General features: G+C 38.7%; 3 protein-coding genes and 1 long non-coding RNA gene across 5 annotated transcripts; 2 read left to right on the top strand and 2 right to left on the bottom strand.

Moving 5' to 3' along the window:
• The first annotated feature begins 6,769 nt into the window (after window positions 1-6,769).
• LOC105275056 lies at window positions 6,770-7,381 on the top strand. Its single transcript, XM_011331700.2, has one exon. The coding sequence runs from the start codon at window positions 6,770-6,772 to the stop codon at window positions 7,379-7,381; it is 612 nt and encodes a 203-aa protein (XP_011330002.2).
• A 7,107-nt stretch (window positions 7,382-14,488) lies between these two features.
• Window positions 14,489-16,553, bottom strand: LOC113562105 (general transcription factor II-I repeat domain-containing protein 2B-like). Its single transcript, XM_026970412.1, has one exon. The coding sequence runs from the start codon at window positions 16,513-16,515 to the stop codon at window positions 14,722-14,724; it is 1,794 nt and encodes a 597-aa protein (XP_026826213.1). The 5' UTR covers window positions 16,516-16,553; the 3' UTR covers window positions 14,489-14,721.
• A 392-nt stretch (window positions 16,554-16,945) lies between these two features.
• Window positions 16,946-19,788, top strand: LOC105277130 (general transcription factor II-I repeat domain-containing protein 2B-like). Its single transcript, XM_020030930.2, has 2 exons — window positions 16,946-19,238; window positions 19,478-19,788. Exon 1 carries the CDS (start codon window positions 17,038-17,040, stop codon window positions 18,829-18,831), a length of 1,794 nt encoding a protein of 597 aa, XP_019886489.2. The 5' UTR covers window positions 16,946-17,037; the 3' UTR covers window positions 18,832-19,238; window positions 19,478-19,788.
• Window positions 19,789-21,384: 1,596 nt separating this feature from the next.
• LOC105277131 lies at window positions 21,385-23,429 on the bottom strand. Of its 2 annotated transcripts, XR_893544.3 has the most exons (3): window positions 22,267-23,425; window positions 21,624-22,168; window positions 21,385-21,552 (listed from the first exon to the last, which is right to left on the bottom strand). It is a non-coding gene; the product is annotated as an uncharacterized LOC105277131 (long non-coding RNA). The 2 variants fall into 2 exon arrangements; XR_893543.3 differs by having other exon boundaries at window positions 21,385-22,168; window positions 22,267-23,429.
• Between the last annotated feature and the right edge of the window lie 2,011 nt (window positions 23,430-25,440).

Below are 25,440 nucleotides of genomic sequence, written 5' to 3' on the forward strand. Positions count from 1 at the left end.
AATGTCAACTGGACTGCAGCCAGCGTCCCAACATTATTTCGATAATGTGATGTGTAGTGCAGTAATGCATGCACAACAGCGTCGTAATTAGCGTTCTGTTGCAACAAAAATTTGCAATAGAAAGTAGTAAATTACGAAACGTCTCTGGTTGTAAATGCCAGCTCACGTATTATCGCATCTGACTTTATTTTTTGTAAACGGCATTTACTAACTGTCAGCTCACGTATTACCGCATCTGACTATTTTTTGTAAATGCCAGCTCACGTATTACCGCATCTGGCTTTTTTGCATACACTGCGGTGTGCAATGCGGTAATGTATGCGTTATCCACGTTGTGTTGCAACGAAAATGTGCAACAGGAAGTACATATAAGTATTGAAAAAGCATAAAATAAATATAAAATATATATATATATATATATGAATGTATAAATGTATGTGTACATATGTAATGTAACAATTACATATTCAATTGTTATATATAAAATAATATGAAAAAAGAATGGGCCCCTCCACCGCCCATTCTCGTGAGAACGCAACCATAAATTTTTTCGTCTCTCCGATTGTTCATACGAGGCGTGTGAACAGTAACGCACTTTATTTGAAAGAAGTGTTGGCGCAAATTTCGCACACATCGAGCAATAAATGTCGGACTGTATTTATGTCACATGCAATACCACGTATGTGATGCTTCAAATTGTTATTTTGAGCATTATTTTCATGTGAACCGCCTCTAACGTTATTTCAGGTAGATACCAGTTCACGAGGTAAACCGTTCCTGACTAATTATTCTACATGTCAAGCTACGAGTAGATCGTTTCTTGTGATTTTTTTGTGCATGTCAGTGCACGAATTTCCGCATCTGACTTTATTTTTTGTAAATGCCAGCCCCCGAATTACCGCAACTGACTTTATTTTTCGTAAATGCCAGCTCACGATTTACCGCATCTGACTTTATTTTTGTGATAAACATTTATCATGTTGGAAATGGCGTCAATTTGTTACTTTGCAAAATAGTAACTAAATGACGCCTCATGCGCTCTATATCTTTTGCATATATTTCTTCGCATGGATTTCTTCCCAACACTATAGAAGTAGCGAAAGCGGTAGCATAAATACCATAACACGTGCTGTCCGGTTGTGTTTGCACCTTCTCAAAAATTATATCACCTACGCTTACTTGAGGAAAACGTAGACGAATATAATGTTTTTCCTGCTCCGCTAATTTCTTGTATGTACAGCCAGGTATGTTGTCATACACATGCAGTTTCGAACCGTCGAAAAAAATGCATCGCCAGTGATCGGTACAATTCCCTCCAATTATCTGTATGCTTTTGTCGCTATTACTAGCGTCAATAAGCTTAGGGAACTCGAGATACTGCATGCTTTGTGTCTCGAAAGGAGACGTCTCTCTGACGACGCGTAAAAATGCATCTAATGATTCGTCGTTCAATTTGCTGTGCATAGGTAAAATATTCTGCTCCAGCAAAGAGAGAGCAGTGATTGTGTCGTCCAGAGTTGTTTTAAATTTCTTCACATCTTCATCAGTAAAATTATGCTTTGAATGACTGATTATGATGCAATCATCATCTTGCCTTTCTAAAGTAGAAACAGCGACAGCTGTTATTGGACTCTGCTGTTCAGCAGATTCATCTGTACTGATATCTCGAGATGGACTATTTCTTTTTGTACATGCAATTTTTGCCTGTATCGCTTCAGTTATGTGGTTCGGATTTCTTATTGGCATGTGCCTATTGTGGCGACTGTCCAATATTTCCGGAAGCATGCATTCGTAATAGAAGCGTGTTAGGAGAGGTAGCATTTCGTTTTTCCAAAAAACAGCGTCTCTTCTAACACGCACTATTTTGCAGCTTTTTGGCGTCCACACTGCAAAAATGCAATATTCCCGCCGTGCGATGTTCAATTGACCTTGAACCTGATAACAAAATCAGTGCTTCTGATTCATTGTATCAGGATTCTTTTTGTCAAAGACGGTTTTTAATTGAGGTAATTTCTGCAAAGCCTCTTCAGCTGTCAAATTCTCAGCTGACAAAGGACATTTGATCTCGACAAGACCGTCTTCATCAATAAGACCATCAGGAGAAGCACCCAAGCATGGATTTTCATAATCAATGAATAATCCACATGGTTTAATATCCTTCTTTAACTTTGCAGCAACCTCCTTTCTTGCAATTTCCTCCATGTCGCGTCCATATTTCATGGCAGCGGTCTCCAAGGACGGAGGAAATAAAATGGTTTTGACAGTCGCAGCACAAGGTGTTGTTTGTCTCAAGCGACATACGATTCCAAAATTGGATGCCGTCAACATTTCACGTCTCAATGACTACCACAATTCGCAATCACTTTAACCTCTTGTCTGGCATTCAATTTCACCACGATTATTAGCATTTTCGAGCAACTTTTCAGCATGATGTTGCTGCAATTGCTCAAAAACATGAGGTGGAAGATCTGGTTTTTGCGAGCGTGGGCCGTAATGAGAATCTGGTCCTGCATCTCGTTTAAACCTTTTTCTTCCCTGCACCTCTCTACATTCTTTATTTCTGGCAATTTTTAGTTGTCGTCGGTTTTCTAAATCGGCGACAACAGCAGGAACATCCTTACACATGTTTTCATGAATCTGTGTAAGAACTTGTTGTGTATTATATTGCACAACACTTCCCGCAATTCGAGCGTTATAAGAACCTCGTTTGCCGAAATGTATGCGTTTGCCACCAATTTCCTTGCAGATTATCGAATTAAATGACTCTGCAGGATTGTTTGTTACATTCAATAACAAACTATCGGAGCAAGTACTGAGCCACTTGACAGCACTGTAAATCTATTGAAACAGACCGCAGTGTTTCAGAGACGGCACATAATTTTTCTTATTATTGCAGAAGTCTTGGTGTACACCACGTTCTCTGCATCGCTTATGCTCACCAAAGATATGGCTAGGAATATTTAAAATGCCTTCAAGTAATTCCTTAGCCTTCATATGGTGAGCTTGCGTTTCTTGATTTCGTACAGCGGCTACTCGCAAAATTTCTTTGCGCATTGCCAAAATGTTCTGGTCCACAACATTTCGTAACTGTACAAAATCACGCTTCCTATGCATCATTGCCTTTAGCACAGTCGTTCGTGCGACAGCTTTCAGCTTTTTGCATAGGTTGCGAAGTAAATGATTGGTGCATTCTACCTTTCGCACCACTATATTCATGTCGTGGTACGGTGCATTATGCCTGATGGAATTATATACTCTGCTGTCGCCATCGGCAATCAGTGTTTTGTATATTAATCCATGTATTTCAAGGCTACTTTTAAAACCTTCCACAATGGCATCACTCTCCATCCTTGTTGAGCTTGCATTGGAGTCGAAGTTTTTGTAGCATTTGTGCTTCCGTACCTCGACACCTCGTTGCTCCACCATGTCACATAGCACGTAATATTTGTTGCGGACACCGACGAAAAGTACTTTTCCCGTGCAATAACCAATTATGGCACCGACACCGGAAGGTGAGTCATAGGCAGAGCCGTACGACCTCTTCATCCAACTACCATCCGCAACGACGGTTATATATGGAATGCCATTAATAATTTCATTCCTTTCAATTGCGAGTTGTTTTTCCTCCTCGCCTGCCATTTTCATGCTTTGTATGGCAGTTTTCAGAAAATCGTCGACTAAAGAATCTCGACGATTTACGTATGTCTTTTCGGACATACAACGAATGTTTACAGCCGCACACAATTCTTCCAGTTGGGCGTAATCAATTCCCCCTGTAACTGTGCCTGCTGAGGCAGTTGTATTACTATCTAATACATGCGGTTCCGTGGGTTCTGACCAGATGTTATCTTCATAATTGCACATTTGGCATTTAAAGAACAACTGCGTCTTCAATCCACGGAGAAGAGATTTTACGAGTTTCCAATCTTTAAATAGGCACTCTATTCCTCTCGCATGATTGTCAAACGTTCTGTGGATTTCATTCCACATAAAAGAAATGTCGACAATGCGACGGCCTTCAGGCAGGCTTTCCTGGATACGATTCGTATCCAGATGGCCTTTCTCGATGACAAAATCATCGTCATCTTCGCTAACTTCGACATTGTTACTAGAGCTAGACATACCTGTATTTGAGGCTGACTCCAAGCACTTCTGTACTGTATTCTGTTGTGGGATACTACTAGCTTTCGATTGTATCCTGTCGGCTCTGACAGATACATTGCCATCGAGGCATTCTTCATTAGTATCCACAGTACGCTCAGTGCTTCTAGAGTCATCACGTGCAGCCTTCATTGCCCTCTTTATTAGCCGCCTAAAAAATAAAAGAAGACATTAGTATTTATTTCCTTCCACATATCAAGAATATGACACATATATATTTAAATAAACACATGTTTCTTCATATTAATTAAAAAAATTCAATGTATGGAAAAAGTGCAGTCTTTTGTTTATAAATGTATATCAGTGGTGTACAGAAGTATAAATATTATAATAATGTTTTTGCAGCATTGTCGCTTCTTACATTTTTTTGTAATCAGAGAATAACTGCAAAACGCAACTGAAATATTTCGTAAGCAAGCACTTAATTAGTGCATCCAGCTTTACATTCCGGTACTTGCCAGTCTACGAATTATCGCACCTACTCTAATTTTTGGTACTTGTCAGTCCACGAATTATCGCACCTGGCTCTAATTTTTGGTACTTGCCAGCCCACGAGTTAGCACATCTGGTTTATAAGTACTAGTAATTATACATCATAAAAAATAAATATTAATTAATACATATGTAGTCATCTAATTTGAATTTTAATAAAAATATAAACAAAAGACTGCGTTTAAAAATGTTGTCTTCTTATAAAAATAATTTAAATTATATATTATGTAAATTAGATATATGAATATAAATATGTGCCATATGAGAGAGAGAGAGAGAGAGAGAGAGAGAACACTGGACATCTAACGAAATATGGCAGGAGCGGAAGAAAGTGAGCAAGCGATTAGACAGAGAGCGTACGACAAGGAATACGTTCCATTTGCCGCTTCGAAGGACGCAGATTACAACGCCATCTGTGGCACCATCGTTCAACTAATCTTGTGCTCTTGGCCACGATTTCACAGGTCCACATGTTCTCAAAAGTTTATTGCAACATATCTTTTTTATTACACTTCTAAGGGCTCGTTTCAAAGCTTCCTTATATTCTTTCCTTCTGTCTTCTTTGTACTTAGGTCTCATTTTGTACGAACAAACTGCACAACTTTTGTATTAAGCACATTATTGTACGAAGTCGGTAATAAAACTATAATTCTCGAAATTTTTTTCCGTTTTTGACATTAAGTCTAGTCAAGTACAATGCATTTCTGTATCTATTGTAATTGTGTAAAAGGATTTTTTGTTCTATGAATCCAAAAAGAAATGCAGTTGCAATAAAGTTCCATGGTAAAATTGACGACTCCAGGATCCCCTTAACCATACATATAATTTCACATATTTAGTTTTATATTGACAATATTTCTTTGACAATATATATTTGACAACTGAACTCTTACACATAAATAAACAAAGCGCATAATGTTTTAACAGATAAATAAACAAAAAGAAGTTAACAATTAAAATACGTTAACTTATTTTGAAAAAAGTGGGCCATCTTACCCACACTGTGAGGGAAAGATAGCCATAGTATTTATAAATAAATAATGATAACGTAAATACAAATTATAACTCAAATTACAAGTTACATACCTTTATTATGTATCTAATGTTGATTACGACAGCTTAACTATAATTTATTTCACATTACAGCAGCTTTTACTAGACATATGAAAAACTATGCAGGTAATCGAAAATTAAAGTGTTAGATATTATTCATAATATTGTTATTTCGATTAGTGTACGTATATTAACTACTGTAAATATTAATTATCTTTGAGATTGAGTACCAAAATGCACTATTTAACAATTATTGTAAAAATTACAGCCATTGGCCATCTTTTCCGTATGGCCATCATACCCTAAGTTACCCTACAGGGCGATACTCTGGCGTTATCTTCACTTGAAGCGCGTGGCGTGACGACGAAAGTATGAGGACGCGCATACTGCGGAATCTGGTGAAAACGTGCACAACGTTACGCGCGAGAACGCCGGCATCGTCGATGAGGCTGGCGGTAACGACGACGACGACGACGACGGCGACGACGGGAGCGGAGGCAACGACGACGTCGGCGGCGTCGGCGACGACGATGACGACGACGGGCACGAAACGTCACGCGAACCAATCGATCCCGAATCACGTTCCGGGTTTACGCGTACTAGCGCTGCTATGACGAGAAGTGACGCGAGAAAGCGAAATCTCGAACAGATGCGTAGCATTGGGAGAATAATAGAGAGCGTGCCGAAATCTTATCACACGCGAGCTCGCATGTTGATGAAGTATCTGCTCGAAAAAGCAGTACCGGCTAGAATCAGTTGGAATAAGCGCGGGGTCGTGACTATAGACGGAAACCTTGTAAAAGATTCGAATATCGCGGATCTGATAACCGACGCGATGCGAGAGAGAAAAACCGTTAGAGCAACGGGAAGAGATCAGTTCGCTCGGCTACTGCGGAGCTTAAACATCCCCGTCGTCCTGGTGGGAAATAAGACTCTATTAACCGCGGACTCGAGAACGGACTCTCGGAGAACGAGAAAACGCGGCGTGGGAGGAGGAGGAGGAGGAAAGCTCGGCTTTTACACCGGCGAAAAAAAGACGCTTACTCAATTGGAGTAAACTGAAATGATGGAACTGGAGAAATTATACTACGATCCGGCGCATTATGCGGGTTATTCGGCGGTGGATAATCTGTCGCGCGCCGCTAAAACAAATTTCTCCCGTACCACGGTCATCCAATGGCTCGAATCGCAAGACGCGTATACGTTACATCGACTTTCGCAACGGAAATTCCCGCGGCTTCATTACGCCGTAACGAATATCGACGATCTGTGGGAGGCCGATCTGATTGAGCTCCGTAATCTAAAAAGTTACAACGAGGGATATTCCTATCTGCTGGTGATTATCGACGTGCTTAGTAAATACGCCTGGGTGGAGCCGTTACGCGCGAAAACGAGTAACGGCGTAGCGAGTGCTTTCCAACGAGTGCTCTCGAGAAGCGAGGGCCGCGTACCCGTCTACCTACAAACGGACAAGGGGAAGAAATTTATCGGGCGGGCGATGCAAAAGGTGCTGGAAGAAAATGACGTACGTTTCAGAGTAGCCCGCAATCCCGATGTCAAAGCAACGGTCGTCGAACGCTTCAAAAGAACGCTGAAGGAACGAATGTGGCGGTATTTTACACATAAAAATACGCGTCGTTACGTCGATGTTCTGCAGAATATCGTAAGCGCTTAGAACCACACGCGACATTCGTCCATCAGAATGCAACCAGCGGTCGTTACGAGGTAAAACGCGCGTATCGCGCGAGAAAATATAGCCAGGCGATGGAAACGCGACGGCGAGAAACGCGAGCGAAGAGCTAAATATCGCGTCGGCGATCTCGTTCGGGTCAGTAGAGCAAAGGGCACCTTCGAGAAAGGATACGAGACGAAGCGGAGCGAGGAGATATTTCGAATTCACCGCGTTCTCGATTGGCGAAAACCACGCGTGTACGAGTTGCGGGATTTAGCGGACGAGGTTATAGACGGTATCTTTTACGAGCAGGAATTAACTTGAGTCGAGAAAAACCTGCAGGAAGAGGAGTTTATCGTCGACCGCGTGCTGAAGAGCAAGGGACGCGGCGCTAATAAACAGCTGCTGATTAGCTGGCGCGGTTATCCCCACAAGTATGACAGTTGGATCCCCGCTTCGAGCTTAACTTCGCTTCACGATGAGGGAAGATCAATTTTTCATGGTTCTTCCGAGCAATAGCAGTATGCGTCATTTCCCGGAGAATGTGACCTTGTCCTTCACTACGGAATTACCTCAAACCGTGCATTTACACGGCGGTTGGGAAGTCACGCTCAGCGAGATCCAATTTCCCAAGACCCTACTCCACATAAAGCACGGCGAAAATGTACTTCGATTCGTCGATGTAGCGGAAAATCAAATTAACGCGCAAACACCCCCCGCGGCGAAGGATGGCGTAATACCGAATGGTATTTACAAGAATATCGAAGAACTTATCTCCGTGATTAATTCGGCGAGCAGGAGTGCCGGTTCGCACTTGTATCTGGAACTGCAAAACGAGACTGGCGGCAAAATATTCGTCAGTCTTCACTGAGAGAGCGGCTGCGAGCTGGTTCATCATATGAACGTTTCTGATAATCTTCTACGAATACTCGGGTGCGGCGAAGCTATAGCGGATACCACGGGCGCGTTCTACACTCGGCTTACGGCAACTAAATCTAATTCTAAAGTTCCTTTTATAGCGACTTATATCAGACTCGAACACAAAGCAGTGGGCGGAGAACGCACTTGGAACTTCGGGATTGCCGAGCCTCACGGTTTAGCGCGCGGTATTCCCGACAAAATGTTCGTTTATTGCGATATTTGCGAACCCTACATAACCGGCGACGTGCAAACTCCGCTTCTCCAAATAGTGCCGATCGAACTAGACGATTATGATCATTCGCAAGCGTACGGAGCGAATCAAGTGATACATTTCGCCCACCCACATTACATCCCCCTGTTGCGTACGAACTTCCGCAGAATTGAAATAGGTATAAAAGATCATCTCGGAAAAAGAATACCATTCCAATCCGGGACACTGACGGTGACGTTGCACTTTAGGCGATTTCAGTAACTCGGAGTACGCGGAATACGCGAGGCGAGGCGCCCTGGGGAGAGCCCGTCTTCGTGAGAGTGAGAGAAAAGATAGAAGTTAAATCTCGTACGCCGCTAATGGAGAACTATGGCTATTACACTTCGCAGAGCGGGCGCGGTGGTGGGATTCCGCGTATTTTCGTCGGGGCACCCTATCAGAGGGGTCATGGAATCGGGAGTTTTCTCGGCGGACTATTCATGAGAGTGCTTCCTTACCTGGGTAAAGGCGCGCGTGCTGTCGGTAAAGAAGCTTTACGCGCTGGACTTAGCGTGTTAGAAGATGTCGGGAATAATACCCCGTTGAAGGAAGCAGTCAAAGTTCGTTTCAAGGAATCCGGCAGGAATCTTAAAAGAAAAGTGGAAGAAAAATTGAGTAGACTGATGAGAGGATCGGGGTATAAAGTATCCGCGAAATCAGCAATGCTTCAGTATCCCTTCGGCAGCCTTGATAGTCGCGTCGCGGCATCCGCACGTAAACGTCGTCGACGGACGATCAAAAGAATATCCACGATCGGCGTCGCGGCGACGAGGAAGAAGAGGAAAACGAGCAAAAAATCAACGAAGAAAATCCGCGCAGCAGGTAGAAGGACCAAAAACCGCTACGAAACGTCGTCGAGGCAAGAGGCGTACCGTATCCAACATATTCTCCTAAACGTAGACAACAGTGCTGCAGGAATTCGACGCGAGGGAGAGCATAAGCATGTTCTTTCTTCACACCCATTCGAGCGAGTGCTTAAAGAGTGAACTCGATCTCTTCTCTCTGCCCCCGACCCAAACCAGCATCGAGAGCTCGCAATGGATTTATTACAAATCCGTAACTTCGTTCGGCGAGGACACGCCCATAGAATTCGTTATCCTCGGACACAGAGAAGATTACCTAGATCTCATGCTGAGTCTTCACATACGCGTAGATTCCTCCGCCCTAGCGGGCGGCGGTGGATCGAACGTACCCGGTACCAGCGTGATCAAAGTAGGCCCTGTAAATCATTTACTACATTCTATGTTCAATCAAATCGACGTGTATTTCAATCAAAAGCTCGTGTCGCCTCCAAACAACGCTTACGCGTACCGTACGTACATCGAGGCGTTATTAAATTATTCTTCACCCGCAAAAACTTCCCATCTGACCTCCTGTCTGTGGGACGCGGATACTCCGGGATTGCTGGACGCGCTCCTAGACTCGGCTACCCCAAATCCAGCCCTCGTGAGACGCGTCTGCCATACTCGCGCGAACCACGCGTTAGATCTCATGGGTCATCTTCACTGCGACGTTTTTAATCAGGATAAATTCTTAATCAACGGGGTGGAAGTTAGAATGAGCCTCGTTCGCTCGATAGACGCGTTCTGTCTTATGGAGAGTAATTCGATGACGAAAATTCGCATTCTAGACTAGAGTCTGCTCGTGAGAAGAGCGAAAATAAGCTCGGGCGTGCTACTCGAGCACGCGAGAATGCTGAGTAAAACCATCGCTAAATATCCTCTCACAAGAGTGGAGGTTAAGACATTTACGATTCACGCGGGTCTCGTGGGTGAATCGCTGGACAATGTAATACTCGGTTAGCTGCCGAAACGCGTAATAGTCGGGTTTGTCGATAATAAAGCGTTCAACGGGGATAGAAAATTGAATCCATTTAATTTCAAAAACTATGGTATTAATTTCTTCTCGCTGTACGTCGACGGTGTGCAAATTCCCAGTAGACCGCTACAGCCGAGCTTCTCGAAGGACGAACCACTCTGCGTCGAGGCCTTTCACAGCCTCTTCTCGGGAACCAGCATACACTTTTTGAACGAGGGTAATTCCATAAGCAGGGAAGATTATGCCGAAGGATTCACGCTGTTTGCTTTCGACCTTACTTCCGACTTATCTGCCAATTGCGCCGGACACTGGAATCTCGTGAAGCATGGTAGTTTACGCTTGGAAGTGCGATTCGAGAAGCCTCTCGCCGCGACCGTTAATTGTATCGTTTATGCCGAGTTCGACAACGTACTAGAAATAGACTCCTCTCGTCAAATCATCGTCGACTTTGCCGGTTAATCTTTAGAAAGTTGATATTTCCTATTAGCGCTCGGAAAAATTGTTTTCCCCCACTTTGTATTTTTCCTAAAGCCTAAAATGCGGCGAGGAGAACAAGAAAAATTCAGTTTCGCCTGAGATACGACGATGGACGCTTTACTTGAAGAGCCTAAGAGCGCGTTTGGATGCAGTCATGGATATAGTAATTGATATTCAAGGTTTCCGCGACGCCGACAGGAAGAAGTTTCTACCGAAAGAAATCGCGCTTGTCGCGCTTACTGCGCCGATCAGCGGCCACTGAATTATAACATCGCCCTATCCGTTCGACGATTTGTTCGAGAGGACGCGATGGGAAAACAACTGGATTTCACGAAATTACCACAGTATCGAGTGGTTCGACGGTGACAGCAGCCTTGAATATTTCACGCTACAGCTTCGTGAAATTACGCGTCCGGTACGCAATATCTATACCAGGGGGAATGAAAAAACGCGTTATTTACGTCAAGTACTCTCCAGAAACGTATATAATCTGGAGGGAGTTTCTCCAGCCTTTAAAAATCTACCCGAGGATGTTGAGTACGGAAGAGAGCTTTGCGCTCACTACGGATTGCGATTTTCCGCTGCGACCAAATTCCAATGTGCGTTACGCAACGCTCACAAATTGAAACGCCTACTGCTCGAACGAAATAACACCGTACGCGGCGGGGATGCGAGCAACGTAGGTCCTTCGCACGAGAAAAGGGACGAGGAAATAGTCAGCGATTATGTTGCCATGAAGAATAGAAATTTCGTTAGCTTGAGCGAAACACCGCGAAACGGGACAGAAGAGGGGGAAGAGATGAAACAAACGTGCGGATGCGTGACAGAAGGCTATTACGTATACCTTGATGCAGCGACAATGCGCCCACAGCGGCACCGACGAAGGGAGCTAACCGACGAATTTATAACTCCTCGCTCGGGAACGCTCACTCCGAAAAATTAATTTACTGGAAATCTTACGAGCATTGCATCATCTCAGTGTCGGACATGTGGGGGTCTATCCTGCCGACAGAATACCGAGGGTGTGGACGAGGTCGACCGCCATCGTCGCCAACACGGCTAAAATGACCCTTTTTAACCAATTCGATCGCGTGGCAGTTACAGGAGCAACCAATCAGATCGCGAGGCTGTTACGGAGACAGCCAATCAGATCGCGTGGCAATTACAGGAGCAACCAATTAGAACGTACCACCCCCCCACCCCCCACCACTCGCCCTAGGCCACACTCCCTGTCTATGACGTCATTTGTTTTGACGCTTCATACGCTCCCATATACTACTCATAATATTGCGTGCAAAAGTTTCAAGCTCTGGCAAATGTTCGGAAGCTTCAAAACTTTTTATGGAATAATTGTTGTTAAATCCAGTCATATTTAATAGATTCTTCAAGTACACAGGTAGTACTACACCTATTTCCTCCTCTATAACTTTCCAAAAGTCTTCGCAAGACTTCTCCACCTCTTCTACTTCCTCCTGATTGTTCTCTTGCTCGAGCTTCTCTTGCTGATTCTTGCTTTCGTCCTGAACCCTGTGTTATTCCAAGTTCTTTTCTCCAGTTGTATTCTTAGACATCTTGTGCTTTTTGTAAATAAGCTGTAAATGAGAAAAAACAAAATTAAAATCCAAACGTAATTTTTCCATCTTACGTTTGGAAGCAGAATCTTAAATAGTCTTAACATCGGTCTGAACAACTTTGATGGCATTTTCGGTGTAGTTTTCTACTTGATTGTCATCTTGATTGTCACACTAAAAATTTATATATATACAGGAAGATGTCCTGACTGATTCATCAACGTGCAGCCCGAACCACTGCACCCATCGACTTGAAATTTTAAGGGTATATTTCTACTATCACGTAGGTGCTCACTAAGGGAGGGTTTTCCGAAATTCCACCCCTAACGGGTGAAAAAGTTATAATAAAGTTTTTGTACATTTCGAGTTCTACACACAAATAACGCGGGCGAAACCGTGACAGGGGATGCTAGTACAATATATAATAGGAAAAGATGTAAATGAAACCAAAGCTCTATTTTTCTAGCCAATCTGAATATTAATTGAACACGTTTTGATTATCTGGACAAATAATAATCAAATTATATAGTTAACATCTAATTAAGATAGGACAAGTCAGGCAAGCTGTAGTGCAATAGTACATAAACCTCGACATAAACGAAATATGGAAAACAAAGTGTAACTAACCTCTTTGTTAATCAAGTGCTGGCTTGATTGATATATACTTTTTCTGTAGTTAGTAGCACAATCTCTTCTGTCGCACTGATTTCGATTAGTGATACAAAATACAATGAATTTCAGTACCCAAATTCATTCAAATCTGATATTTAGGGCCAGTTTCACCAACTCCGGTTAAGTTAGGTTAGGTGAACCGACGCGACGGTTAAACAGGGAGCCAACTTAAGACATGAAAGCTTGGTTTTCCTTAAGAGGATGCTGGAGCTGCTAGTGGTCTTCTTCGCGATGGTGCTGCCATCGCACAATATTTGCACAATAAAATGCTTCTTACAAAAATTTGGCAATTTCTACGCACAAAATCGCTGTTGAGCGGTGTTTGGACACAATTAAGGAATATGAGGATGCTTTTCAACGTGACTTTAGAAGCGTCATAAAAGAGAATTCTGTGTTTTCCTTTAGGATTAGAGGTTAGAATACAGGAGAACACAGAATTCTCTTTTATGACGCTTCTAAAGTCACGTTGAAAAGCATCCTCATATTCCTTAATTGTGTCCAAACACCGCTCAACAGCGATTTTGTGCGTAGAAATTGCCAAATTTTTGTAAGAAGCATTTTATTGTGCAAATATTGTGCGATGGCAGCACCATCGCGAAGAAGACCACTAGCAGCTCCAGCATCCCCTTAACCTTTATTTACTGTTTGTGTCGTTCCGAGTGGTATTGTAAGTAATAATATTTTTTCAACTTTCTTTTATAGGCCTAAAATCTGTCTTGAATGTGTCTAAAGTGTGTAGTGCAAGTCATCGAAGGTATATTTATCGATAAGAAAGAGTTGAGAATATTATATGCAAAAATAATATTAGATGTTAGATTGTAATTACGATTTTTTAAATCGCATAAATACCTAATATAAATAATGTTTTAATGTTTACAAAATAAAGAAAAATGCAAAGACAAAAGAACTTTAGTGATGCAGAACAAGAATTTTTATTAAATTTAATATTTTTACAACGTGATGTTATTGAAAATAAGGAAAGTGATCGTTCAACAATTTTGAAAAAAGATGAAGCATGGCTAACATTACTAACAAATATAATACAATATATACAAGAAACATACGAACAGAAAAATCCTTGCGTTACTGCTGGGATAATATGAAAAAATCAGCAACGAAATACTGTGCAGCTTTCAAACTTACAAGACAGGTAATAATTTATTATTAGAAATATAAATAAAATAACATTTTTAACTATTATTACATTTGTAGATGGAGGAGTAGCAAATGTATGGAAAGATCCTTTGTTGGAACGTGTAAAAGAAATCATGAGTGAGAAATCATTACATGGTTTGATGAATCCTTTTGAGTCCGATGCTATAGATCCAAGCTCGGCAAGAAATGCACTCCGCGGCCAATTTTCAACTCGCTCCGCCTGCCGCTGCTCCCCTTACCTCAGCGTTCCGCGCGCAGCCTACGAGCCGCTCGAGGCTCAGGAACGTATGACTCGCGTATATTTCCAATAGTTTTCCACGTCACCCGTGAGGTACTATTGTTGACGCGTTTTCTTTAAGTGGTATCCCCAGTAGGCCTAATCCACTGATGACTAAAGCGACCCATTAACTAACTACCTAACTAAAACAGAATATTTAAATAATAAATAACAAAATAAAGTAATAAAATAAAAATTATTCCTATTGATCAGACGACTTTCGAGATTTTTTAGATACGAGAGAAGGAACATCAATGTCTATATTAAACGTAGCAAGCCGCATAAGACGCGGTAAAGAATTGTCGCTTAGAGAAGAACGTTTTTCATTTTTTATGAATTTCATTTTTGAGAATGAAGTCTCACATAAATATGTGGATCCAAACATGGAATAAATTCGAAGTCCGAAATTACGAAGCTTAGGGTATGATGAGTGTGATAAAATTTTATAAAAATCAGCACCGGTTTCTTTAACCGTTTTAAGAGAAATATCATTGTGTAGATCACACAATTCATTTTGCAAGTCAAGATGCTGTTCTTCGATTGGTGCTGTAAGGGGATTTTCGAAAAGAATTAATTCGGTTCTAAGTTTTTCAAAACAAGTAAAACGTGTATCAAATTCTGTTATAAGAGAATCTACAATAGAAATATATTGTTTAAAATTACAGCTACTGCCGTATTCTTCGAGAAGAATCTGGCAAGAAGGAAAAAAATGAAAAATGTCATTATTTAAATGAGTTTTGAATAATTGTAATTTCCTTCGGAAAGAATCGACATGACTAACTAATTGGGAAATATTTTGATTCTGTCTTTGCAGTTTTAAATTGAGAAGCCTAAGTTGATTAGTCATGTCTGTAATAAAAGCAAGTTCAGAAAGAAATGTAACATCTTCTAAAAGAGATATATATTCCTGAAATTTGGAGTTATTCATTTCTTGCAAGAAAAGGAAGATCTCTTTTCTTATCGCAAAAAACCTTTCTAAACATTTTGTAGCACTAAGCCAACGTGATGGACAATGGAGAGGGACATTTGTATGAATAGCCTTATGTTCAGTAAGAAATAATTGAAATTTTCTATGCATGAGAAATTTCTGTCCACCTTTAATTGTATTAATTATTTTGGTTACTGTTTCCATTGCTGTTGACAATTTTACGACTTTGCCACTAAGTGCTTCCTGGTGTATTATACAATGAATAACGGGAATATTAAAGTTTCGCTGCTTTAATTGGCCGGCAAATCCTATTTTTGAACCTATCATAGCTTTTGCGCCATCAGTTGTAATCGAAGAACATTTACTAAGATCAATGTCAAATTTTTTAAGCGCTCCTTCGACAGCTAAAAAAATATCCAGACCCGTTGTTGTGCCATGTAACGGGACGAAATCTAAAAGCTCCTCGACACATGAGAAATCGTTTTGAACGATTCGAATAAAAATACTCAATTGACTTATGTGCCGAATGTCGGTGCTCTCATTAATGTATAAAGAAAAATACGTACACGATATTAAAAGATTTTTCAACTTTTCCTGTATAGAATTACTGATGTCAGTAATTCTTGACGTTATAGTCTTTGCACTGAGCGGAATGCTCATTGCTTCATCGATTGTTAATGAATTACCGAAAGATTTTACTGCTTCGATGATACAGTTTTTTATGAAAGTACCGTCAGTAAATGGTTTTGAATTTTGTCCTATAAGTAAGGAAATAGCATAAGAAGCTAATAGAGGTTTTTCAGAAGAATTTTCAGGAGGAGAAGATACTACATTGTCCTGATAAACTAATTTTAACGCTTCGATGATATTCAATTTTTCTGTATCTGAATAATTGGAGTATTGTACCGAGTGACAACGTCTGAAATGTCTATCTATTACAAACTTTTTTATTATTGAAGGCTCGAAACCACAAAGTAAACAAATCGTACGATTGAAAATATAAATAAAAAAATAATTAATTTCCCACGATCTATCAAATTCTTGAATATACTTTTGATTATCCATCATCAAGTATGAATTGATAAAAGGAAAATACAAAGACTTTCACCGCTAATGATTGCTGCTCGAACTTCGTGTGACTTGAACTTCGTGTTGTAAATATCAGAATGTCATAGTGGCTGTCAGTGCGGTTATATTGACAATTTTATTTATTATTTCTTAGGAACGTGAAAACGGCAGCTGTCAATTCTGTCAAATTTGTATTGATGAAACACGATGAAATAAATAACACCTTTAACGCCTTTTTTAGAATAGGATTTGTGTCATTTATTATATAATAAATAATAGATGAATATTATTATTCAAAAACATTATTAATATTGAAAAATAAAATAGCGCGCGTACCGCGCGCCTGTGTTACTGGTATAGCAAAAGAGAAAAGACGATATAGCAATCGCCTACAAACGGCCGCCGTCGACAATTGTTTTTAACGGTTTGCAACGTACCATTTACAAAGCGACCACAGCAGCGGATAGCAGCAATCATTAGCGGTGAGAGTCTTTGTATTTTCCTTTTATCAATTCATACTTGATGATGGATAATCAAAAGTATATTCAAGAATTTGATAGATCGTGGGAAATTAATTATTTTTTTATTTATATTTTCAATCGTACGATTTGTTTACTTTGTGGTTTCGAGCCTTCAATAATAAAAAAGTTTGTAATAGATAGACATTTCAGACGTTGTCACTCGGTACAATACTCCAATTATTCAGATACAGAAAAATTGAATATCATCGAAGCGTTAAAATTAGTTTATCAGGACAATGTAGTATCTTCTCCTCCTGAAAATTCTTCTGAAAAACCTCTATTAGCTTCTTATGCTATTTCCTTACTTATAGGACAAAATTCAAAACCATTTACTGACGGTACTTTCATAAAAAACTGTATCATCGAAGCAGTAAAATCTTTCGGTAATTCATTAACAATCGATGAAGCAATGAGCATTCCGCTCAGTGCAAAGACTATAACGTCAAGAATTACTGACATCAGTAATTCTATACAGGAAAAGTTGAAAAATCTTTTAATATCGTGTACGTATTTTTCTTTATACATTAATGAGAGCACCGACATTCGGCACATAAGTCAATTGAGTATTTTTATTCGAATCGTTCAAAACGATTTCTCATGTGTCGAGGAGCTTTTAGATTTCGTCCCGTTACATGGCACAACAACGGGTCTGGATATTTTTTTAGCTGTCGAAGGAGCGCTTAAAAAATTTGACATTGATCTTAGTAAATGTTCTTCGATTACAACTGATGGCGCAAAAGCTATGATAGGTTCAAAAATAGGATTTGCCGGCCAATTAAAGCAGCGAAACTTTAATATTCCCGTTATTCATTGTATAATACACCAGGAAGCACTTAGTGGCAAAGTCGTAAAATTGTCAACAGCAATGGAAACAGTAACCAAAATAATTAATACAATTAAAGGTGGACAGAAATTTCTCATGCATAGAAAATTTCAATTATTTCTTACTGAACATAAGGCTATTCATACAAATGTCCCTCTCCATTGTCCATCACGTTGGCTTAGTGCTACAAAATGTTTAGAAAGGTTTTTTGCGATAAGAAAAGAGATCTTCCTTTTCTTGCAAGAAATGAATAACTCCAAATTTCAGGAATATATATCTCTTTTAGAAGATGTTACATTTCTTTCTGAACTTGCTTTTATTACAGACATGACTAATCAACTTAGGCTTCTCAATTTAAAACTGCAAAGACAGAATCAAAATATTTCCCAATTAGTTAGTCATGTCGATTCTTTCCGAAGGAAATTACAATTATTCAAAACTCATTTAAATAATGACATTTTTCATTTTTTTCCTTCTTGCCAGATTCTTCTCGAAGAATACGGCAGTAGCTGTAATTTTAAACAATATATTTCTATTGTAGATTCTCTTATAACAGAATTTGATACACGTTTTACTTGTTTTGAAAAACTTAGAACCGAATTAATTCTTTTCGAAAATCCCCTTACAGCACCAATCGAAGAACAGCATCTTGACTTGCAAAATGAATTGTGTGATCTACACAATGATATTTCTCTTAAAACGGTTAAAGAAACCGGTGCTGATTTTTATAAAATTTTATCACACTCATCATACCCTAAGCTTCGTAATTTCGGACTTCGAATTTATTCCATGTTTGGATCCACATATTTATGTGAGACTTCATTCTCAAAAATGAAATTCATAAAAAATGAAAAACGTTCTTCTCTAAGCGACAATTCTTTACCGCGTCTTATGCGGCTTGCTACGTTTAATATAGACATTGATGTTCCTTCTCTCGTATCTAAAAAATCTCGAAAGTCGTCTGATCAATAGGAATAATTTTTATTTTATTACTTTATTTTGTTATTTATTATTTAAATATTCTGTTTTAGTTAGGTAGTTAGTTAATGGGTCGCTTTAGTCATCAGTGGATTAGGCCTACTGGGGATACCACTTAAAGAAAACGCGTCAACAATAGTACCTCACGGGTGACGTGGAAAACTATTGGAAATATACGCGAGTCATACGTTCCTGAGCCTCGAGCGGCTCGTAGGCTGCGCGCGGAACGCTGAGGTAAGGGGAGCAGCGGCAGGCGGAGCGAGTTGAAAATTGGCCGCGGAGTGCATTTCTTGCCGAGCTTGGCTATAGATCCTGTAGATAACAAAGAAAATATTGAATATGTAATTCTTGATGAAGTTGATCAAAATCCAGAGAAAAATGATCCAGAGGAAGTACTTTCGGTAAGTTATATTGTTTTGTTATAATATGTAGTAAGTTGCATGCATGTATATACATATCCACACACACCCATTAGATTGTTTTGCTTAATAGGAAATATAAATAAACCTCGATCACTTCTCTTTTACACGTTTCAATAAATATTTTCATACATTTACTACTCCTACAAATGGAATAATTTAAAATATTATTTTATTTATATTAATTTCGTGACAATTAAATGTCTGTTTTAATTTTGTAGTGTCTAATGGATAATAAAGCAATCGATAACTGGAAATCTTGGGATTCTGTTGAAGCTGTGTTTTAACATTGACCATTTGCACATTATTAATAAGCTTTCAATATAGTTTTTCTTTTATGCGTTCGGAGGCGCAACTATCGTTATCCGGTCGGAAGTTATGTGGTGACATCTATACCGGTAATTCTAGCGTATCGCCACTGGCTTGCTTTTGCGTTATTCGAGTACGAGCCGTGTAACAAAAAGGTTGCTTGTGCACTTAAATAAATAATTGCTATTTCTACATCTCAGAAATAAACATGACTGACTCGTTATTTTGTGTATTTCTGCATAACCTGCCTACCGTTAACAGATTCAGACAAATTAAAATCGCAAATAAGTCCTCCGTTGAAACATGAAGACGATGTGCAAGCATCAACGTCGAATAATCCGTGTAAAAAAAGAAAACTTAATATTCAGTATTCAAGGAATACAGTGGATGAAGCAAAGACTGAATTAGCAAATACTTTGAAAGCAAGTGTGGAGGAGAAAAACGATTATGAGAAACAATTATTACAAGCTAATTAGAGAAAGAAAACCTTAAAATTGAACTATTAAAAATACTTATTGAAAAAGAAAAAAACAAAAGAAATAATAGAAGAAAAAAGGGGAATATTTACATTATAAATCAAATATGTTACATAATTTATAATATGTTCACAGTATTACTAGAGGAGAATCCCCTATTATGAGATATGCTCCTAATATGAGATAATGGAGTTTCTGCTAAACTAGTGAGCACCATCTGTTAATTCCACCATAAACTTACTATAAAATTACTCTTGGTGTAAAATGTATTTAGTAAAAAATTCATTGTTCGTTTTTGCGTTTAGCTTTTGCAAGAAAAGGTTTGTGAAATTGTGAACATGTCAAAGGAACTTAAGGTAAGTCTTTAAACCTTGTTTATTACATAATAAAGAAATGGTTGGCAATAAATTCAGTATGCAATGATAGAGTAGAATCGTAGTAACAGGAAAATACGCGATTTGTTGAATTGCTTAATTGTAGAGGTTAGATTTCATGATCGCGGAACCGCTAGGCGTGTGGCTCGTATAATGAGATATTCAGGGTACTCTTAATATGAGATAATTATTGCTCGAATATGAAGAGTATGTAGTGTAATAAAAAGAAAGAAAATACTACGTTAAGGTTAAAGAAAAGTTAATACGAATTTATATTACGAATTTTTGTGTATTTAATTTTTATAGAATCTGACTATGGAGGTTAGAGAAACGAGGAAGCGTGTCGACAGTGGAATCGTGAAGATTTGGCGAAGGCTGTGACAGCAGTATTTTTATAAAAATATCTAATAAAGTTTTTTACTTGCAATACTGATGTATTTTGCACTTTTAACACCGATTTCTCAAGGTATCTTATATTAGGAGCACACTTTCGCGATCTTGCGTAAAGCTCTTTTTTCAAATTTTTTTAATTTTCAGAAAAAATAATATTTAAATTAGATTTTTTATTTCACCAACCTAAAGCTTATTAAATTCTCTTCAAGAGAACGTATTATTACATTTTTAAATTCTGCCTATAGATTTCCTTACATTCGGCAAAATCGATATGGTATCTCATAATCAGGAACTTTCCTCTAATATTGTTTTGTTAACTCTTGTTTTCTTTTATAAGAATATTATATTTGTGTTAAGTATTAGAAGTTAAATGAAAAAAGGGAAATATTAATTTAATTTTATCTTAAATTCTATGTAGAAAAAGAAAATAATGTCCCTCATTTATTTCATGCATACAATGAAATGAACAATTAATACTTACATATGTTACTTTTTTATATATTTTATGAGTACTATACAAATTGTAAGTACAAAATATATGCAAAGTTTTAAAAATATAAAATAAAACAAATAAAATTTCGATGAGTTAAATTATTTATTAATGCACCAGTCCAATTAATGAGTTAATAAGTTCTTATTAGGTAAAATGCTTGTCTCACTTATATTAATTGACTTATTCATGAGTTGAGATCCTTCCTCAAATACTTATTGTGTCTTTAAACATTTCAAATGTTTTAAATTAACCTGTTATTATTAAAAAAACTTAATTATATAGTATTAAAGTACATATTTTTCTGATTAATTTTTACTATTACCTTTCAAAATATTTGACTATTGTATGTCGCACATTAGTGACATCTCTATAATTTATGTTTTGCACTAATGCAATAGCATTATTATATGCTTCGGGATCAGTCCTAATCTTTTCTATATTCTGTTGCATAATGTTATGCAAAACTGCTGTTGCAATAATAACAGGAAGCACTCTCTCAGGTAAAAAAACGTGTTCCAATAGACAGAACTGGAAATCTCCTTTTCCAAATACCAAAAAAACGTTCAATTTTTTAGCGAGTTCTAATTTGAAATTCATTGTATAGATGCTCTGCAGTTGCTGTCGGATCTTGCAATGGACACATAATATATGGCAGATTTGGATATCCAGAATCTGCTACACTGTCACCGAACGTGCCTGTTTCAAACAAAGTTTTTAACTTGGAATGATCAAAAATAGTGAAATCATGCGTAGATCCTGGCCAACGTGTCACAATATATATAATTTCTAATCTTGCATTAATAACAACTTGTACAATAACAGAAAACCAGCCTTTTCTATTGTGGAATAATTAATTCTCTTTTCCACCTGCAATACAGGAAAAATTATATGTAATAAAAAGTTATATGTAATAAAAGTGTTTTTTAAATAAATGTATTTGCACATACTACTTAAATTCTACTTACCACATGATTGTAGTTTTACATGTGTACAATCCATATAGCCGATGACACGAATAAATTTTGCAGCATGATAAAATTCCTCCTGGTTTTGACGAATTTCTTCCGGTAATATTGGAAGTATGAAATCCTTTATTTACATGTATTAAAATGCTTTTTATTGCTACAAATTCTGGTTTTTCACGCCGTTACATATCACTGAACATAAACAAAAAATGGACTGAATATAAACTGAGAATAAACTAAATATAGCTGAAAATATACTGAATATAGCTGAAAACAAATAATTAATTCGGCTGATTATAACGTCGTAGTGACACTGCCACGCTTTTGGCACTTAACCGGGTAAAATAATAAATGATTGAGTGTCGCACTGACACTGCTAGATCGCAACAAAAAAAAGAGAAGGACGTCTCACTGATGTTATCACGTAAAATAAGAAAAAAGTGTCTCACTGACACGAGCAATGTTGCACGTAAAACGTGTCTTACTGACACGACTCAAATTTTGAGAAATAAAAGTGTCTCACTGACACAACCACGCGTCTCACTGACGCAAGCAATCCGTAGCGTAGGAAAAAAGCGTCTCAGTGAGACACTATCACCCTGAGGAGGGCTTCGGCTTGATCAAGGCCGAAAAAATACGTACTCACTTCTGTTTTCGTGTTGTAAAGCTCACCCGCTTAACCTCGTCTCGCCCTGAGAGATGACAACAGAAGCCTCGCACTGAGGGATCGCAATCGAAGGGGTGTCTCGCTGACACGGTCAGGAGTGATAACCGCAGGGCCCACTACCCTGTAGAAATCCCGTCGTCCTTTCTCTCGCAGAGAGAACGCACTTGCAACCTTTGTCCCACAAAGAAGTCACGACAAGAAAATTCGCGCAGCGCACCCAAAAAACGCTCTAGCAGCGCACCCTCTCTCGTCCGAAACTCTAACGAGATCGATTGGTTATCGACCGCCCTAAGTCGCCCGATCGATATCGGTAACGGTTGTTGTTGTTCGGTTGTTTCTGTAACATCCTTCCTTAATGCAGCAATAGCACAAGAAACACGATGGACAATTCTCTGAGCACTTGATGTGCTTACACCACAAAAATCTCCAATAGTTTGAAAAAAGGATCCTGTTGCATAGAATCGTAAGGCAACCATCAATTGTATAATGGGTGGAATGGCATCGTTACTATTTGAAAATATTTAAAAAATTATTAAAATATCATAGGATAAAATTGTGTTTATATTCATTAATGTCTTTATGCTGCATTTATGTCTGACAAACCCCGTCGGCGTGCAGTATATTGTGGTTGAATAAAAAACCAGAGAGTTTTTAACAAAACTAGCTAGTAAAGATCGAAGATAATGAATAAGTCATCCAATAGATAATAATATAAATGACTAGCGATTAATTAATTATATCTTCAATTCAATGTTTGTCGACCTCTGATCGGATTATGACGTGTCTTCAGTGTGGTCCGGGTGGGGGCGCTTGTAGAGTTTTCTCGCAGGTACTCTTTACGGCACCATTTCAATATATACGAGTTCCTAACATCTTCGTGTATCTCAGCGTCTAGGGCATGGGATCGTCTGCACAGCCCTACTGATGAGTCTGCAGACGATCTCAAGACGAAACGCTCCTTTCTAACTGCATTTATGTCTGACAAACCTCGTCGGCGTGCAGTATATTGTGGTTGAATAAAAAACCAGAGAGTTTTTAGCAAAACTAGCTAGTAAAGATCGAAGATAATGAATAAATCATCCAATAGATATTAATATTATTATTACAGTTTCTGTAAAAAAATATATAACTATGAAAAATTATTTTTATTATGTAATTTAATTAATAATTCGTAATTATTACGATTAGTAGGATGAAAAGTCCTTGAATCAAGTTTGATGGTTACACTATGCCAGTTTTGCACACATACATGATTAAAAATTTGTATTTCTTCAACATCTGACATACAGACTGCACAAATCATGTTTGATTCCTATAAACAGAATTACAAAAAAATCATTACAAAAGAATGTAATACAAATTATTTTTGCATTCTTATGATATTAAGGCCTGGTTGCACCAACAGTTGCTTAACTTTAATCTTAGCTTAACTCTCTCTTCGTCTTTTTCTAATGTGCTCCTTAGAAAGAGAAGGAGAGAGAGTTAAGCTAAGCATAAAGTCAAGCAAACGTTGGTGCAACCGGGCGTAAGATTAAAGAGGAGAGAGAAAGAAAAGCAACAAATGACATTTGTCTCTCATGCACATCATTCTCGATACGATCGCATTTCTCGTGTCATAAGGCGTTCATCCTTACCGTAAAACTGGGGATCCCTTTGCGACCCTCTTCAAACAGGGAGGAACATAAATTTGGCTGCATTTTACAAAATGTAGCACGTTTTTAACGTAAATAGATGTGGCTAAAGTACGAGTCGTATTCCCATCTCGACGCGCTAAATTTACGTTCGTCGTCATTCGCCTGTTGCTTCCGATTCACCATTGTCTATTGTTTGTCCATTGTTCGCGACAAATGTACCAACGAAAAAAGAAAAATAAATAAAGAAAGCGTAGCAAGCTTCTTCCATTTCCAATTGAAGCCACGAAGAGTGAAGAAGACACAACGCGATCGCGAGAAGCGTTCTCGCTTCATGGCGTGTAAAAGACACATCGTTGCATACGGTGTCATTAAAGTTGTTCGGCACACTTTTCTGCCTTAGTTTCGACGCCGTCGTCGCTCTTGACATGAGAGCCAAACGTGGTAGTGTTAAGTCCACTGTTGTCGACCGAGTCAATCTTATTATTATTGTTTCTCTTTCTCCTTCTTGTTTTCTGTCTCTGTCTGCTTCCCTTTCGTACTACTCATCCTTGTCGCTTCTACTGACGAGCGGACGACTCTTCTCCTTGTAATCAACGCGAGTGCGACTGCACGCGACAATAAATTACTCGCATCACTTATCTGTTGCGTCACAAAATGGTTGCGTTCTGGAAACAGAACAGATCAGTGAGCGCTCAGTAATTATTATTATTGGTTTCTGTACTTGGATCCAGCGAAGATCTGAAGGAAAGAACCAATTATATTAAAGAATCACTGAGCGTTCACTGATTTGCTTTGTCTCCTGAACGCCAATGATACTTCGTCAATGTTTGGTTATGTTCCAATATATATACTGTTAGTAATAAAATTTACATT

Source organism: Ooceraea biroi, chromosome 6 (assembly GCF_003672135.1).
Source record: "Ooceraea biroi isolate clonal line C1 chromosome 6, Obir_v5.4, whole genome shotgun sequence".
Classification (NCBI taxonomy): Eukaryota; Metazoa; Arthropoda; class Insecta; order Hymenoptera; family Formicidae; genus Ooceraea; species Ooceraea biroi.